Source organism: Rhipicephalus sanguineus, chromosome 11 (assembly GCF_013339695.2).
Source record: "Rhipicephalus sanguineus isolate Rsan-2018 chromosome 11, BIME_Rsan_1.4, whole genome shotgun sequence".
Taxonomy (NCBI): domain Eukaryota; kingdom Metazoa; phylum Arthropoda; class Arachnida; order Ixodida; family Ixodidae; genus Rhipicephalus; species Rhipicephalus sanguineus.
The window spans coordinates 138,692,279-138,709,612 of NC_051186.1; the positions used below are offsets into that span (position 1 = coordinate 138,692,279).

At 44.6% G+C, this 17,334-nt stretch overlaps 1 protein-coding gene across 1 annotated transcript in view; it reads left to right on the plus strand.

Moving 5' to 3' along the window:
* Positions 1-17,334, plus strand: part of LOC119374751 (uncharacterized) — a 281,996-nt gene that overhangs the window by 222,229 nt on the left and 42,433 nt on the right. Inside the window, exons 12-14 of the mRNA XM_037644939.2 lie at positions 1,606-1,657; positions 6,530-6,616; positions 11,593-11,750. Of these exons, the coding sequence (XP_037500867.1) occupies positions 1,606-1,657; positions 6,530-6,616; positions 11,593-11,750 (297 nt within the window). The remainder of the gene's footprint in view (positions 1-1,605; positions 1,658-6,529; positions 6,617-11,592; positions 11,751-17,334) is intronic.

A 17,334-nucleotide genomic window follows, 5' to 3' on the forward strand; every position in this document is an offset into this window, starting at 1 on the left:
GTTTTTGGAGAAATTTGGAGGCTATTTTACCCCTCAACACTTTTGTAATAAAATACACTTTCCTGAAAACCATACTGATACTAAGATTTATTAGGGAGAGTGGGAGGTAACTTAAGAAAAAATTGCGAACCTTGAAGATTTTCATTGTTTTTGAAAATACTCAGCTGCTAGTGAAACCCAAAAAGTTCAAAATTTCGGAAAAGATAGATTTTATATACATTTTTTCTATTAGCACAGCTTAACAAAAGCAAGTGAAATTTGACAAGGTGCCACAGTCATGAAATCTTTTTCTTTCTTTTTTGAGCAAAAATGTTTGGTCACAATACTTCATGTGGTACAGTAAATAGGCACAAATTTTGTCAGCAAAATCTGCGATGTGCGAGCACCACGGCTGGGACACTTGGCATGGATTGACCTATATATGTTTGCACACGTACATATATATATACCTACATGCACGTGCACACACACACACACACACACACACACACACACACACACACACACACACACACACACTCACGTACATACATACATACAGGGTGCCACAGCTAACTCTAGTGAGAGTTTAAAAATATGCCGACATACTCTGTGACGATGCAACTAAATGCATGTTGCTACTACTGCATGGAATAAGCCACTCTATTCTTATGTTTTGCTTAATTAACTAGTTAGGCAAGATTATGTAACCAACTTTTGATGCAGCGAAACTGGACAAATATTTTCAATTAGAAAGTTGTACATGGGTTAGCAAAACGGTCTGATTAGATAGTTTCTAACTTTCTATCTATTAAAAATATTGCTGTTTTTCTGCTGCACCTGTTGTTTGCTGCCACACATGCGATAACCGCTGCATCTGCCTATCGCTGCGATGAACCACCGCGAGGGAAGCATATCATTTGTATATGGAACGTCAGGCAGCACTACAATAATGGCATGGAAGTGGGCATGTCACGTGGTATATTTTTGTATTTCACATCTTTAGTATGCAGAAAAACACTAATACTTAATAGATAGAAAACTGCCTAATCAGACTTTTTGCCAACCAATCTACAACTTTCTACAGCTTTGTTGTTTCAAAAGTTAATTACATAATCTTGCCTAATTAGTTAATTAAGCAAAACACAAGAGTAGTGGGGCTTATTCCATGCAGTAGTCAGCAACATTCATTTGGTTGCTTTGTCATTGAGTGTGGTGGCATTTATTTAAACTCTGGCTATAGCTCCTATATATATATTAAACTGCTCAGCACAAAATTTGACACTACGCATAGTACACATAGTAAACATAGTACACATAATAATGGAAAACCACCTAGCCCAATCCCACACTTTACTTCTATATATAATATGCCATTGAAACATCTTTGTGGCACCTTTCATGTAAAGAAGGAGTCCAACAGTGACTCAGTACTTTGGATAAAAGACCAAATTTAACTACAGTACAAAGATGTTTTGATGTGACAAAGTTAATTGCAGATTTTACAGACTTCGCTATACCGAGGTGTGCACTGATATCATCCTTGCTCTTGTCCAGCAACGTATACCATAGCATGCCACTGTGTTAAGTAAGCTTTTCATGCTTTCTTTTTCTTTAACTGTTCAGAGTGGCCCAGGTCTGCCGTGCATGGAGGATGTTCTCCCAGATGCCGCACTTGGTGAGTGACATCAGTTGTTGGTGAAGACTGCATGCATGGTGCTGTGATTTTACTAAGAAGCTGTTATTGTTACTAGGACCTCTAAAAAGCATCAGTGGCATGAGCTCAACATTTACAACTTTCTGCACCGAAATAATGAACCAAAAGTTGCAAATTGCTCTAAATATGGTGGTACATAGAGAGGAGGATGATGCTGATGTCTCTGGTTGCTAAATGCAAGAAATTACTGCACCTCAGTAGTTACTACTTTGATAATTACTAAGCCTACTTGCCCAAGCCATGTGAAAAAAGAATTACATCGGACATGTACTGGTCATGTCAAGTTAAAGGGCCCTTTACCAAGTTTGGCCATTGCAAACAAACAAGCGGGGCGCATAGATCACTCGTTAGCAACTGTGTGGCATGTAAATGCCCAACACTTGGAACAATATGCCGCGCCCCTTTTTCTCGCGGCAGCTGTACTTGAAAAGAAAGTGCAACCTGACACTCACACATTCATGTCAAAGAGACTTTTTTGAATGTCCCCAACTGGTCTGTGGACTCCCTCCGCGGAACTGGTCATGAGTGTCCTTGACCATATACTGCTTGAATTCTTCATCCAACTGAAAGTGTGGAATGCTGCTACTGAAAGTGCACCGAGTACCAAGACGTTGTAAAGCAGAAAAAAGCACAAATATTGTTTATGTGAAAGCGAGCATAAAAGGCTCAAGCTGACAACTTTGAACATGGCTAAAGAAGCACTAGCAGCAAGTATGCTTGTTCCTCAGCATCTCTTGTCTGCTAGTCCTAGCGTTTTCCATTGGGACACTACAAGTCAGGGCTATTACGGCCCGGAAAAGGCATGCATGTAAGGATTGAAGCAGGAGACATGACTCTCAGTTTTTGGCTGCACAGATGACTAGCCTGGCTTTTCAGGAGCAGTCTCGTAAGTCCTATTCGAAAGCTGCACAGGATTTGGTATGACCCGAATATTGCAATGGAAGTTTTTTCTGATATGATGACCACAGGAGCACGAGGGAAGTGGGTAAGTACTACGCATCCCTTGTAACGAGACTTCTAGAAGTCTTGGAATCACTCAGGCAATCGTGAGAAAGCTGACCGGCCTGTATCGCGAGCACATGTGGTGTGCAGCTGTGTGGCAAGTAAAAGTGCAGTGTCCAGGGGCAATGCAGGATCATGGCCAAGTAGTAAATAAACATTGCATAGCCAGCCATCTCACAGCAAGATGAATTTTACATAGAGATGACGTATGACAGAGCACTGTCCTGTTTAGTCACTCTGCATGACCGTTAAACTGTTGATGGTAAGCTGGGGTTTCTTGATGATCACTTGAGCATGAACATAGGATAATGGCCTTTGACAGTTACTGCCTGTGATTTGTGAGGAGCTGACGTGAAGCACCATGGTGTAGGATGTTGTTGTGTTGGAGGAAATTTTCTGTGTCTGTGGTGCAACTGGTAGGCAGGGCGTGCATATAATGGCAAAGCGCATTGCGTAGTTGGTTGCAACTTCAACCCTTTTGTGGCACCTAGTAGAAGCCCTGCTGGAGTCATGACTCATGAGAGAGGGCTTCTGGCACGAGTCACAAGGTGCAACATGCCTGCACACAGAGTGGTAGAGATCAGGAGATGATAAATGGTGCTGGACTCTTTCGTAGGTGCAAATATAATACCAAGATGCCCAGCAGTGGGAGCGTCGTGGAGTTGTTGAAGCATGATGGATTGTAGGTTTCAGTTTAAGTTGAACTGCAGTGTGACCCTCGGTGAAAAAAAAAAAAAGATTGGTTGATAAAAGGTAAGCTAAGACAGCAGAATTCAATAAAATATAAGCAAAACAATAAATGTGCACAATGCTGTACAAAAACTAATTTTATAATGGAAAATGCATACAATCGTATACAGAGAAATTAATTACATTCGAGAAATAGTACTAAGCATGAACAGCATAAATGAATAGCAACATGCTTAATAGGTCAGCAAACTATTTACACTAGATGTAACATTTCATTCATGTTTGAATGCACGCAACGAAGATGTGTCCCAGAACAACCGGCAGTAGGTCAGCAGCATGAGAATGCAAGTTGCATTTGTACAGGACACTATCAAAAGTACAGAAGAAGTGAAGGAAATTAGCTGCTGGGCTTAGCCAATCCAAGATGGTGTGCAGAATGGGATTACGGCACTGTTCATCGACATGTTGAAGAAGCCTGATATGGAAATAATGCAGAGTCTATGTTTGTAACTTCTGGAGGACCCAGAATATGTCCCACCACCCTATAGAGGGCAGTGAGACAAGCGGCCAGCATCCGGATCTGTACGTAACAGAGAAAGTGCGCTCTTGCAAGCACAGTGTCCATTGCCCAAGGCACACTGCAGGATCTGCCAGATCTGCAAGTGAGGATGTGGTGGTTGGTACTTATGCAAAAATGGTGACCACCACATGGACACAGGGGAAACATTGCTGTCGCCCAAACCAGCACGAGGCACTCACATTCAGCGATGGAATAGTTGCACTTGGCCGTGGAATGAAAATGGCTGACATAAACAATAAGCTGAATCTGGGAAAGAACAGCACCGATGCCATGACCACCAGCACCTGTGTGGACCTTGGTAAGTGCTGAAGGGTCAAAATGTGCTAAAATTAGTGAGAGTTGGACGATTCCCGTGAAGGCTTCGGCCTGTTGTTGTGTGCACGAGAAAGTGATGTTTTTTAAGAACCGATAAACAAACCTAAAGTCCAAAATTTGTGATAAAGAAATAACTGTGCGCTCGTATGATGTGAAGATGCTGCCCTCAAAAATATTTTGGGAATGATTGCTGTAATAAGGACCTTACAGAAGATTATGGCTGCTTTGGCTGGTTCCAGTTTCTCGCTCGGCCTCCCTCCCATTCTTCGTACGTGAAGAGAAATAGGCACAGCCCATTGTCTTGACTGTGCTCACTTGTGCAACGTAACGGGACATCAGCGATTTACGTCGTCAGCATGCAGCCAATGACCGAGCAAGGGTTCTTTCACATGTTGCTCGTGTCGATTACACACGGGTGGCACGGTAAAGAAGCTCGGTCCAAGGCACTGACGACTTAAACAAATCTGCTGTGCACGCGACAACTGCGTCACAACAGCAGCACCACAGGGTCAATACGCATTTTCTTAGCGCAGAGGACCAATTAATGAGCTCAGTGCTACATCAGTTTATCGATGGGAAGCATTACATCACATTACATCACAGAGGACTAGGCACCGGAGAGGGGTGCGAGAATTATTGTTTGAAGTAGAGCATCTCCACGGGGCACAGCACTGTGATATTTGCTAAAGGTGATCGCCGCGGCTTCCCGTAGTTTTGAGCGAGCTTCTTTGAGAGGTGTAAAAAAAAGAAGAGTCGCGGCCTGTTTACTGGCCCTCTAATAGCTCGGTGAGAGCGTGAGCAATCTGCTAGATTTTGAACTCGGCCATGAAAGTACAAGCTGCCAGTAAAGCTGTGAACTTTCTTAACTGAGGGTGAATGGAAGGAGGGTAATTTTAAGGGATTGATTTTTCTTTGTTAGACACAACCTTAATGAGAACCAACAGACAGTTGAACCAAGGAAAGTACCAGGGATGTAATTTGTAGTATTTATGATATAAATGTGAAGAAATCAAAGTGGATGAAAAGACAGCTTGCCACCGGCAGGAGACGAACCTGCAACCCTCGAATAACGCGTCGGATGCTCCACCACTTGAGCTCAGTCGGGTCCTTCCCAACGAAGACGCTCACGGTGATGACGATTATATACAGGTGAAGACGACGAAGGACCGATGCTGTGAATATTGGGCTCACAATTTAATACCGAATGGCATGCTGGCACCGACACTGGCGACAACAGCAAAACTCGCCAATAGTGTCCATACAATTGCTATCACCATAAAAATATGCAATCCGCAGCGACGGTGTGACGATTATGGTGCTCAACTGCCGACCCGATGGTTGCAGGATCAAAACCCAGCCACCGTGGCGAAATTTCGACGGAGGCGAAATGCTAGAGGCAGCGAGCCTCAGGTGGTCGGAATTTCTCGAGCACTCCACTACGATCGTCCTCGTAAAAATATTGTGCTTTTAGGATGTAAAACCCCAACGATTATTCTTTAATAAAGATATGGTGATGACTGAACGGTATCCGCTGATGATCTGTTTGAGCTGGAGCAAAGTTGGTAGTGATTGTCTTATCAGTCTCTGGGTAGAGCGAAGAAGCCAAACTAGAGCACTTGAGAATTTTTGTGAGGGTGTTTGAAGTGAGTTACTAGAAAGATAGTAGCAAGGTATTTCTGCAAGTTGCAACTTCTGTGCCATTTATGGTAATTACCATTCTGGTTGGTAGATTGTGCAACGTTAGCTCGACACAAGGGCAAAAATGCACACCATTTCTCCTTGGTGTCCCATCACTGTTGCGCGATCCATAATCAAGTATGTTGTACCGTCAGTGGTCTCTCGTACTTCTGTATTCATAAATTACAAACAGAATGCTCAGTTCTCTCACTATAATTCATCGTTTTTGTATTTGCAACGTCGTCTAATGATGCGTTCTGGGCGGTTGTCAGTACCTAATTACTTCAAGAGGAGCATGTCGGAAAGCTCTCTGTCATTTCAGCCATACTGCCACCTTGCAGTACACAATGTAAATTGCAGTGTTGCAATGTGTTTTCTTAAAGCTGGTGAGGAGAAGCATTGATCATTCAGTGGAGTAATGTTGTTCTTTCACTTTGTAAATGTGCATTCTGATTTTGATGTTACGTTACACATAAAAAAATTGTGTAAGTATGTTTCGTGCTAAAAGCCTGTCTTAGCTTGCATCTTTGGATACATTTTTTTTTTTGATTGCATGATTATTTTTGCAGTGGAAGCGGGTCGACTTCAGACAGTTCCGTGTGCACGACTGGGATGCGTGCGTGGCCAAGTTAAAACGCATGCAGAGTGAAGAGCTTGTAAGTTATGCCGTTCTGCACTTTGTTCCAAGCAGTTGTTGACATTGCTTCTGGCTAAGAAGTTTGTTATTGCTTGTTATTGCATAACTATATTCACTTATAAAAGGCAGGAGTCAAGGGAAGATTGAAGCTTGTGATGAAAAATTCGCATACAGGGGGTGGGTTCTAGAGCCGACGTTTTGACACGTGGACTTGTCTTCTTCAAGGCTGCAACTGCTTTCCTTAGTGCCTGGGTGAGTCAAAAGAAAAGAGGTATATTCCGTGAAAAAGAAAGAAAGCAAACGCGGGGGCGAACAAGCAAGCAGGCCCGCTTCTACCTTCTTCCGAAAATTCATAAATTCATTAGTTAAAAGCACCGGAAGTGATTACGTCCGTCATATAAAATCTTGTTTTACCTGCACTAGTTCAAACGTTATCTATGTGATCTTATTATGTTCATATTGTCACAAATAGTACATTGGCAAAACAGGACAACCTGTTAATCGAGACACGACGAAGAAATTATCAAAAGCAGTCGCACAACATTTTAATGTAGCAGGTCACAACTTCGACGATCTCAAACTTTACATACTTCGGTCAACCTTCCAGTCCCGAGAGACAGAAAATATGTAGAGTCATACCTTATTCACAAGTTCATTACACTCCAGCCAGCAGGCATGAACGTTTCAAAGGGGGCTCTCCATCCGATGTGGTACATACACAACGAAAACAAATCAGTGTTAAGCCCTTCTTCTAGGAATTTCTAACCTACTATGGTCAAGGGACGCTTCCTTCTGACTACCGTAATTCAGCGAATTGTCTTCGCCCCTCGTCTTCATTTTCTTTCTTTTTCACGAAATATCTCTTTCCTTTTGGCTCACCCCCTGTTCGTCACGGCGGCCTCTCCTTCTTCCCTGCCCCCACCCCCACTTTTGCAGCTGCCCTATCCTTCTCCTTTGTTTGAATTGGGGAGGCTACGAAGCATATACACAGAGGCACTAAAGAAAGAAGTTGCAGCCTCGAAGAAGACGAGTCCGCTTGTCCAAACGTTAGCGCCAGCACCCACCGCATGTTTACGAACTTTTCATCATATATTCACTTACCTTCATATTGCGCATATGCTACACATTTTATCTGGTCATTGAAAGATGGCTCTCTGCTTATTTGTGCTCTATCATCTTTAAGACTACAACACAGGCAAAGGCAGCAGGTGAAAGAGGAACTGAGCTTAAACACAGAAGAGCAGTGCCACTCCAATGGCTCTAAACTGCTCCAAAAGAGAAATGCTGCTACGTGCTGCTCCACTGTGATTTTTGTTATTAGCTGCTCTGAACCTGCTCCGAAATGGCGCTGGGAAGCTGAAAACAAGGAACTTAAACCGTGTGACCATCCAGCGAGCCTAAACAAAACAAAACAAAAAACAAATTGTATGCTATCATCTAGTATGGATCTTGTGCACTAGCTGCATACTAGCATACTAGCAATGTTGCAAGTATTGGCATTGTTGATATATATCTTATTTAGCTGTATATTTGTTTCTTGCAAGCACACTATTTTGGTGAAATGTGTGTGAGATTAGTTCAATATCACAATGATAACTAACTGCTGCTGTGATGACTGTTATCTGTTAATGATTACATTTATCACTTCATCAGCTTTGAGCTTATTTATTCTACAAGAACTGGTATTTTAAGTGTATAGCTCATTTAGCTGTCTTTCTTTTTTCAGTGTTGGCTATTTTGGTAAAATATGAAAATAACTGATTGCTTTGACCTCGTACCGATTATAAACTGCTGCTTTGGTGACAGTTGTATGCGACTCTTATAATTTCGTGCTCAGCTCATCTTACTAGGATAGTGTTGAATGACCATCCATCAGCTTAATTATTTGTTTTAACCCGATAGCGTTAGAGAGCTCGTGTCGCAGAAATTCCGCCATCGGCGTCGGTGTCGGCACCATTGGTTGTGAGCGATAAATCGTCCATGAGTGAAAAATCGAGGAAGAAGCAAATAAAATAAAGAATAAAATTTTCGGTCCCATTGAGGATCGAACCCGGGCCGTTCGCGTGGCAAGCAGGTGTCCTACCACAAAGCCACGATGTTACTTGCAGCTGCTTCGGAAAAAAACACTACATAAATGCCATGTAGTGGAAGGAGTCTCCTTAACGCATTTTGTTCGACAGGTGTGAAGACGAAAACGAGCCCATTCGGCGATTTGTAGGTGCATTAAGGAGGCCATCAAACTACGTCGAAAAAGGCCGGGACAGTGCATCCATCGCCGCTAAAAACACACGAACTTTCAAACAGCTCTAAAAATGGACAACTGTGTCCATCTACCGAAACACATATCAAGCCAACGCCGGCTTTCGAGAGGAGGCGTCGATAAAGCAAACAGCAAACGCTAGATATTCTGCTGCCATCTGTGAGGCATTGTGAGACTCTTCATGGCCTCCGAGATGGCAAGCGTACGGCGTCTATCTCGGAGGACATGCGACTCTTGCTTTAGATCAAAAAACTGTATGTACCATTCGCGCGCGCGCGTGTGTGTGTGTCTGTGTGCATGTGTGTGTAACAATACACATTAATAAGTATGCACTTAGTGGTTGAAGTGCGCATTAGGGGCCGGATTCCGCTATTGCGTTCAACTCTTAAAGGCGAAGCTTAAGGGTCCCCCAATTTTTTTTTTTTTTTTTTGCAGTTTGCAGTGATTATTGTATCTGCAATATATTTAATAATAAATATTAATATTTATGAGATGCCTAAATGTTGCTTTAAACTCCAGGAGTCGTTTGGAATATTTTGGCATCGGCTCCAAAAAGGAAAATGTCACTTCCATCAGTGGAAGGGGCATTCTTGCTTTTAGCAGCGGAGCTTTTTCGTTGCTCCGGGTAGTTGCGAACAGAGATGAACGTTCTCGTTTCGTTCTCTTTATCTTCTCCTTTGCTCCCACAACACATGCGCCGATTTGTCCGACCATGGAATTCAACAACTAGGATGGGCGAGTGTGTTACGTGACTAAAAATCGCATAACAGCACGTAACAACTATTCACGAGACTAAAATCTAAAACATCACGTAACGACTACTCACGTGACTAAAAAATCACGTAGCAGTACGTAACATAGTCTCTTGACTAAAATCACGTAACATCTAGCCTCGTGACTAAGATCACGTAGCAGCTAGTCACATGAAATCTTCCCGCCATGTATTACATAAAAACTAGTCACGTGACTCAAAAATCTAGTAACATTTAATCACATGACATGTTCCCGCCAAAACCACATGACAGGTGCGTAGTGTGGGGAACTGACTGAAACAGGAGAAGGATAGACAAGCCTAACCATACTTAGTACTACTAGTAAAAATTTGCCATGTCTAGCAAAGGCTTGACATTGCTGACAAAAACTTACGAAAAGCTAGGTCAAACACTACCGTAAAATTCTGAGCAATTGCCCCCCCCTCCCCCCGGAGGTGGTTATAATGGCCACAGTGAAGGGGAGGGGGCGCTTGCTCGGAAGTGCTGCAAAATTCAAGATGGCAGCCGGCCGTTTTTTTTTTTATAAAAAAAGATAAAGGCTTCCTACAGCGATGTACAGTGTGAACAAAAGCTTCATGGGGAAATTCTCGATGATTGCTTTATTCACTCTCAAATACATCAAACGACCCATCGGAGTCGGTGTCAAACAACATGGAACTGCATTCAGACTGCAGTTCCATGTTGGCCATATTGAAAGGCGTGTAGTCGTGCATCAATCACAGTTCGTTCACGGACAACCGAAAGGCATGCACTGCTTCTGTGTGGTCATCCGGCGTCTTTTGGCTTCCATTCGTTGCCTGTCGCATGGAGATCCCGAAACGCTCCTTCCACCTGGCAATATAATGGTCCGACGCTACGAAGTTTCCGAGCTGCAGGCTCCTGGCTACGCGCACAGCCTTTTCCGCAAGCGACCTGTTGCTAACAGCGCGCCCGGCACTGCGCTCACTTTAAAAAAACTCGAAGAGGGCATCGTCCACTTCTTCGCTTAATACGGGAGCACCGTTCCTCAGCTTGCGTCATGACTTCGACTTGCCGAAGTTTTGTTGCAGCAAGGCTACATATTTGTTGTCCCACTTGCGAATCCTCCTGCGATCAATGTTGAAGTGCTGCGAGGTCGCGTGCACATTTCTTCCACCTTGGCGATGACACTGAACCACCTCAATTTTCTTGGCAACAGTGTGAGAACGCTTCGACGGCATCGTGCAGCAAAGTGGACCACGAGGAACAACGAACAAATACGGACTGGCTACGTTAACACACGCCAAGCCTAACGGCTATGGCTAGAGACGGAGAAAGGGTGCCAGTTTTGATAGGGGGCGCTTGCTCGGAAGTGGGTGGCAAATTGAAATTCCCAAAACTAGGAGGGGGGGGGCGCTTGCTCGGAATTTTACGGTAGTTCCGCTGTTGGTTCCAGCTTTGTGTAAATAATGCAAGCTGCGCTTTTTATATATATTCGTGTGCAATGGTGTCACGTGCATATGCACTGACAGAACATCCTTAAAATTATGCTATGATTCGCTGGCCACATTTTAATGTGTGCTCGATTCATTTCTTCAAGGCTTCGATAGATCAACTTGCTTGTGTTACTTTCATGATGTCATTGTTTCCTATTTTTGTTTACACAAGGCATTTTGAGCTCTTCTAGGCTGTTCCCCAGGTGTGCTGTGACACCGGTCTCAAGTGCAACTCGCACAGATGTCACTTTGGTCATCAGTCTTTCAGTCTGCCATTCTCACGGCAGTTGCACGTTAAAGAAGCCAGGTGGCCAAAATTATCCAGGGCCCTCCATCATGGTGTCCTGGGTCGTTTGCGATGTTAAACCCTATAACTAACAAACCATTCTCACATCAATTGGTTCGTCTTATCACAGAAATCACTACAATGCTCTAGTGAAATGGTTTTTCACATCTCCAGAACCAGTTGATGCTACATTGCAGGCTCATATTACCTCTGCTTTCACAGGTACTGGATAAGGACAGCCTGGATCCTGTGTTGTCTAATGCCAGCCACTTGGAGGCAGTGCAGCTTGTGAAGGTGGAGGTGAATCCATTGCAGCTTGTGTGCTTGGCAGGGGCCTTCCCTCACCTTCGTAGCCTTTCTGCTGTGATCACTCGAAAAGGGTGAGTCATTAATAAGCAATAAATGATTATGTTGCTTAAAGTGATGTCTGCTTTATCGTAGAAAAAAAAAACCTGCTAAAGATAAAGGAAATACCGTAGCCTCTAGTATGCAAAATGTAGAGACTAGTTTCATATCCCACCGGTGGCAAGTTTTTAGAGTGCAGCTCTTAGGCCCGCATTCCTGCATTGAGTGGCATTGCCATCGTCGTCGGTGGTGTAACTGCGCAAATGAGTATGCTCCACAGGAATTGGGCAAGCCCCACTACCATGCTCAATGAAAACGATGTGCCACAGGAATTGGGCAAGCAAACAAGACTTGCGTTGATCGAAGGCGCACTTAGGCGCCCATTCCTGCATTGAGCGGCGTCGCCATCGCCGTGCAGAAGAAATACATTGAGAGTCTCCGAAACAAGTACCAAGCCATGCACTAGGCCTTGGAAATGACCAACTGTGATTCAGAGGCGCAGTTCTGGGAACATCACGGCTTCATGGACAGTACGTTTTGGTTCTCCAAGCAGGTAGTCCTCATCCCACCCTTATGCTACCCCGCACCGTGCAGTAAAAGTGGGTGAATTACTTTAACCCATAGGTGGCGTCCATCCTAGATTCAAACATGGATCTTCAGATAGTGCTTGACACGTATGCATGTGCTGCTTACTTGGTGGAATATGTAAATAAGGCCAACTGAGGTATGTCCAATCTGAACCGGGCAGTGCAAGAAATTGCAAGAAATTGTCAAAGAGAAGGGCGACATGGATTACATGCAGCCACTGAGACATCTGGGTGTGAAGATGCTCAATGCGATTAAATAGTGGTATGAAACTGTACATACATACACGTCTCTCTCAAATTGTGTGTCTCAACTTATCACAAAATCAGAACACCTCAATAGCTGCACTCATAATTCCCTTTAGGCAGTATCGTAGTCGTCGAAGTTTTTTTGCATGCACTTTAATTTCTGTTTATCCTATAATTACTACAGTGTGAGGGCTAGGCGTGATGGCTGAGGCGTGAAGGCTGAGGCGAGAGTAACAGGGTAACGAACTATTTATTAGAGAGCATAGTGGAGCGCGCCAAAACCGTGACCGTCCGTCGCGGTGGCGGTAGCGAACTAACGTGACCCCTTCCTCGCTTGGGCTTGGTGTTGAGTCGGCGTAACAGCGCTGTAGGTGGTGCTAGTGATGAGATAGGCGGCACATGCGGGCGCTCACATCCCACCCCAATCTGACTGACCAAGTCTCTTGGTTAATTTATTTTTGTTTATTTATTTGGATACCCTAAGGGCCCGGTGGGCATTACATAGGGGGGGATTAATTGGAAGTGAAAGATACAGTCACAATTCAGGCATACACTAATTGTAAAGGTAATACTATTAATACAATGCGAAAATGTCTAATTTGGTAGTGAGAGATACAGTCACAATTGAGGCATACAGTAATTGAAAAGGTAATACTATCAGCACAATACGAAAACGTAAAGATGATAATTCAGGCATACAGTAAAAAGAAATAATATAAATAAATGCTAACCACGTGATTTACAAATATCAGGCATACAGGAAAAAAAAAGAAATATTATAAATACAGTAGAACCCCGCTGTTACGTTCCTCACTGCTGCGTTTTCCCTGCTGTTACGTCGTTTTCCGCCGGTCCCGGCATAACTCCCATAGGATACAATGTATTGGGAATCCCGCTGTTACGTCGTAACTGTTGGACCGTTCCCGTATGATACGTCGCGAAGTGCGCTTGGAGCCGACCGAGTGACTACCGAAGAGAGTGGCCATGGTGCATTTTCACGCAGCTTGGCCTGGTTTGACCGTAACATTAGCCGCATGAGAGGCGCAAGCAACAGGATCTTTCGATTGATGCAAACAAAAGCATCGCCTTCGAGATTTGTAGTATTACAAAGATGGCGTCTATGACGTAATTGCTCGCGAAAGCAAAGCCTTCGAGATTGGCATTTACTATTGACAAAAGCATGGCCTTTGGGATTTGTATTGCACAAACATGGCGTCTATGACGTAATTGCTCGCGAAAGCAAGGCCTTCGAGATTGGCATTCACTTCTGCCATCGCGTTGGCGTAGACTCATCATCATCGTTATTCGTCAAAGGACGGGAGGCGTTCGAGCTGGTTGGAGCTCACATGGTCGTGCGCGCGGTTCGCCGTCGGACTCGCCGCGCTGGTCGTGATTGCGTGGGCTTGGTTCTTTCATGCCTACAGCTGTTGGTGTTAAAAAAATCACATACGTTGATTACATTTCAGTGGGTGAGGCCGTCCACAGCTCCGCGTTTCTATCCGTCGACTAGATCGTGGCTGAGCGCGCCAATTTTCGTGTCGCTCGTAAGCATTGAAATAAAATTCTGTACCACTAAATATTTTGTCGTTTTATTGCGATAGCAATTATATGGACAGTCTCAGCTGGAAAATGTCCGTCCCCGTCGCCGTCATTTACCGTATATGTATAAGTATGTATATATATAGAAAAGCCACAAAGAAAAATAATTCAGATATTCTTTCCGACGCATGGAATCAAACGGGCGACCTCTCGCTCTGCAGCCCGCCGCGTTAGACGTTAGGCCACGACAGCACCGTCTATCAGCCTGCTAATGGCGAGCTATTTATATACACCATGTAATTCAGCATGCTTTCTTAGTGGCCACATAGATGGGGCGACGTGCGCGCGTGTGGCGCGCTTTAAAGATCGTCGCCCCGCTCCTGCAACGCCGTTGCTCTTCGCTCTACAGGGCGTGGTCGCTTTCGTGCACTTATGTCGAGGAAAGAAGGGGCGGCCGGTGGGGTGCTTCGCTTCGCTCGCTGCAGCGGCCACGTTTGCGAAAGGAGCGCGCTGTTCAAACAGAAACAAGTAACAACTGTGACAATAAGTTCGCGCTCGTCTTGTGTGTACCTGTTCCTTCGTTTCGTGCATCCTGCTTTATGTTTGAGCAGTGCACTTCAAGTGTTGAGCTGTGACGCATTAGTTTGCGCTCATCCTGTGTGCGTTCTTTTCGTGCGTCCTTGGGCTCGAGCGACGCGCTGGCAATTTCGAGTTGCTTTCCGTTCTTCGCGTTACATTACAATTTATTGCTATCGCATTCATTGCTTCGCCGTTGCGGTGAAACTGTGACTTTTTTTCCTGTTTTTTCGGCTCTTGCGTTTCCCGTCTCTTACGTTTATTTCCTACGATCCCTTCAAAAACGTATCAGCGGGGTTCTACTGTACAATGCAAACCACATGATTTACAAATATCAATAGCGTCGGGATGATTATTTTCCATGTTTGTACGCTTTCTGAGACCATCACAATGAATGAACCCATGCGGTATAAGTACTAGAAATGATTTATAAAAAAGTGGTATCGTGCTTGAGAAACGAGTGGAGCGCTAACTGGAAGGACTGGTGATCATTGATGGTGGCAATGCTAGATGGAAGTGAATTCCATCGATCTATTGAGAGTGCGAGAGGTGAATTACGGTATTTATCGGTGTAAGAAAAAATTGGTTTGACTTTATATGCGTGGTCTAATCTAGAAGAGATGTGGTGCGCGGGATAAATGTGAGATTGCGAAAAGGGCGTGCCGCTATGGTAGAGGGTGTGAAAGAAGGATAACCGGGCAAGTGTTCGGCGCAAGGCAAGTGAATGCATATCAAGGGTGCTTTTTAGTTTTGTGACACTTTGAAATCGAGAATAAGATGAACCGGGCTGCTTTGTTTTGGACCGCTTCGAGCTGATCTGTCCAGGTGATGTGATGGGGATGCCAAATAATAGATGCGTATTCCAACGAGGGACGAATGAGCGAGTTATAAGCTAATAACCTGGTGTCATGGTTCGCGCGATAAAGGCGTCGCTTCAAGAGGCCGAGCTTTTTTAAGGCTTTAAAGGTTATGTATTCTATGTGCTCATTCCAGGTCAAAGTCGAATTGAATAGTATTTATATGTCAAAATTGTGTCAATTATGATATTGCCAATTGTGTATGAATTGGTCTGAGAATTTGTTGTCATGCTAAACTTAAGGTGTTTTGTTTTATCTATGTTGATTTGCATCTGCCATAAGGAACACCAGTCTGTTAGTTTACTGAGGGCAGACTGTAAGTGAGTGTAAGTTTACTGAGGGCAGACTGTAATTGCTTCTGCACACTGTCACGTGCACGATAACACACTCACACACATGTGCGGAAACGGTGCAACTTTTAGGGCAGACTGTAATTGCTTCTGCACACTGTCACGCGCACGATAACACACTCATACACATGTGCGGAAACGGTGCAACTTTTAGGGCAGACTGTAATTGCTTCTGCACACTGTCACGCGCACGATAACACACTCACACACATGTGCGGAAACGGTGCAACTTTACTCGAGCACAAAGCCGTCGAGGTGGCTCGGTAAACATCGAGTGCATTGGGGCCGTTGAAGCTGTTGCTGCTCTGCAGAGGCGACAACATTTGCTCCTGAGGCGGGCGTAGGCTCTGCATTGACGGTGGGCTGTTGCTCGATCACTGGAGAAACTGGTGGTACATAAGGCTTAAGCTGGGACACGTGCACCATTCGTGGTTGATTAACCAAACGAGATGTCAAGCATGACACATGTAAAGCCCTAAATGTGGATGGAGCGTTTTTCAGTCCAAATGACATGCGCGTCCACATGTATGTGCCGTGATGAGTAATGAATGCTGTCTTCTCGTAGTCTTGTGGGCGTAAACTCACTTGCCAGTAGGCACATTTCAGGTCCAGGGTAGCGAAGTATGCGCAACCTGATAGTATGTCCTGAATGATGTCATCTACAAAGGGCAACGGGTGCACTACTGTGATGGTGCGTTCATTCAAAGGTTTATAGTTCACACACAAGTGCTTCTTTTTCTATACGGGTCACCACAACAATCAGTAAGGCCCACAGGCCAGAAGCCGGGAGTATTATACCTTGGTGGAGCAACTTCTTCACCTGAGTTTCCAGGAACTGCCTGTCTTCTGTAGCGTACCGGTATGGGCTCCGACTGTACGGTAAAGCATCAGGTAGCAGGTCAGTGCAGTGCTGCATACCAGTGAAGTGGCCAAGATCATCATCATGGTGAGCAAAAACGGCGTTGTGCTCGGTCAATCAATATACCTTTTATAACTGACCGCTGTGTGAGGGTGAGCTGGCTGCCAACGCGAGCCGGTGGAATGTCAGGATGAATGTGCACGAGCACCGTGTCAGAAGCGAGGGAGTTTGACACTAGAGGAGCGCTACTTGAGGGCAATGTTTGGGCTGCTAACGCTTGCCATGGTGGCTGCTCTGGCATTTGCAACGGATCGCGTTGTAGGCAGTCTTTGGAACTGGGCCTGGTTTCAGGAAAAAGGACGGACCTTGTTGGGATCACAGCATTTGCCATTCTTGGGACTAGCTCTTGGTTTGCGGTAATGGTAATATTCGTGGCTGTATGCTGCAACTGCGCTGGCTTCAGCGGCTCGAATATAAGGCGTGCTTGTGCTGCTGAGAACCAGTCCTCACCTATAATGAGGGGGAGTACATTATCTTCCAAAACAGCAGCTTCAACAACTCCTGTGGCTGGGCCAATGGATATCTTCAAAAATTCAGCACCAACA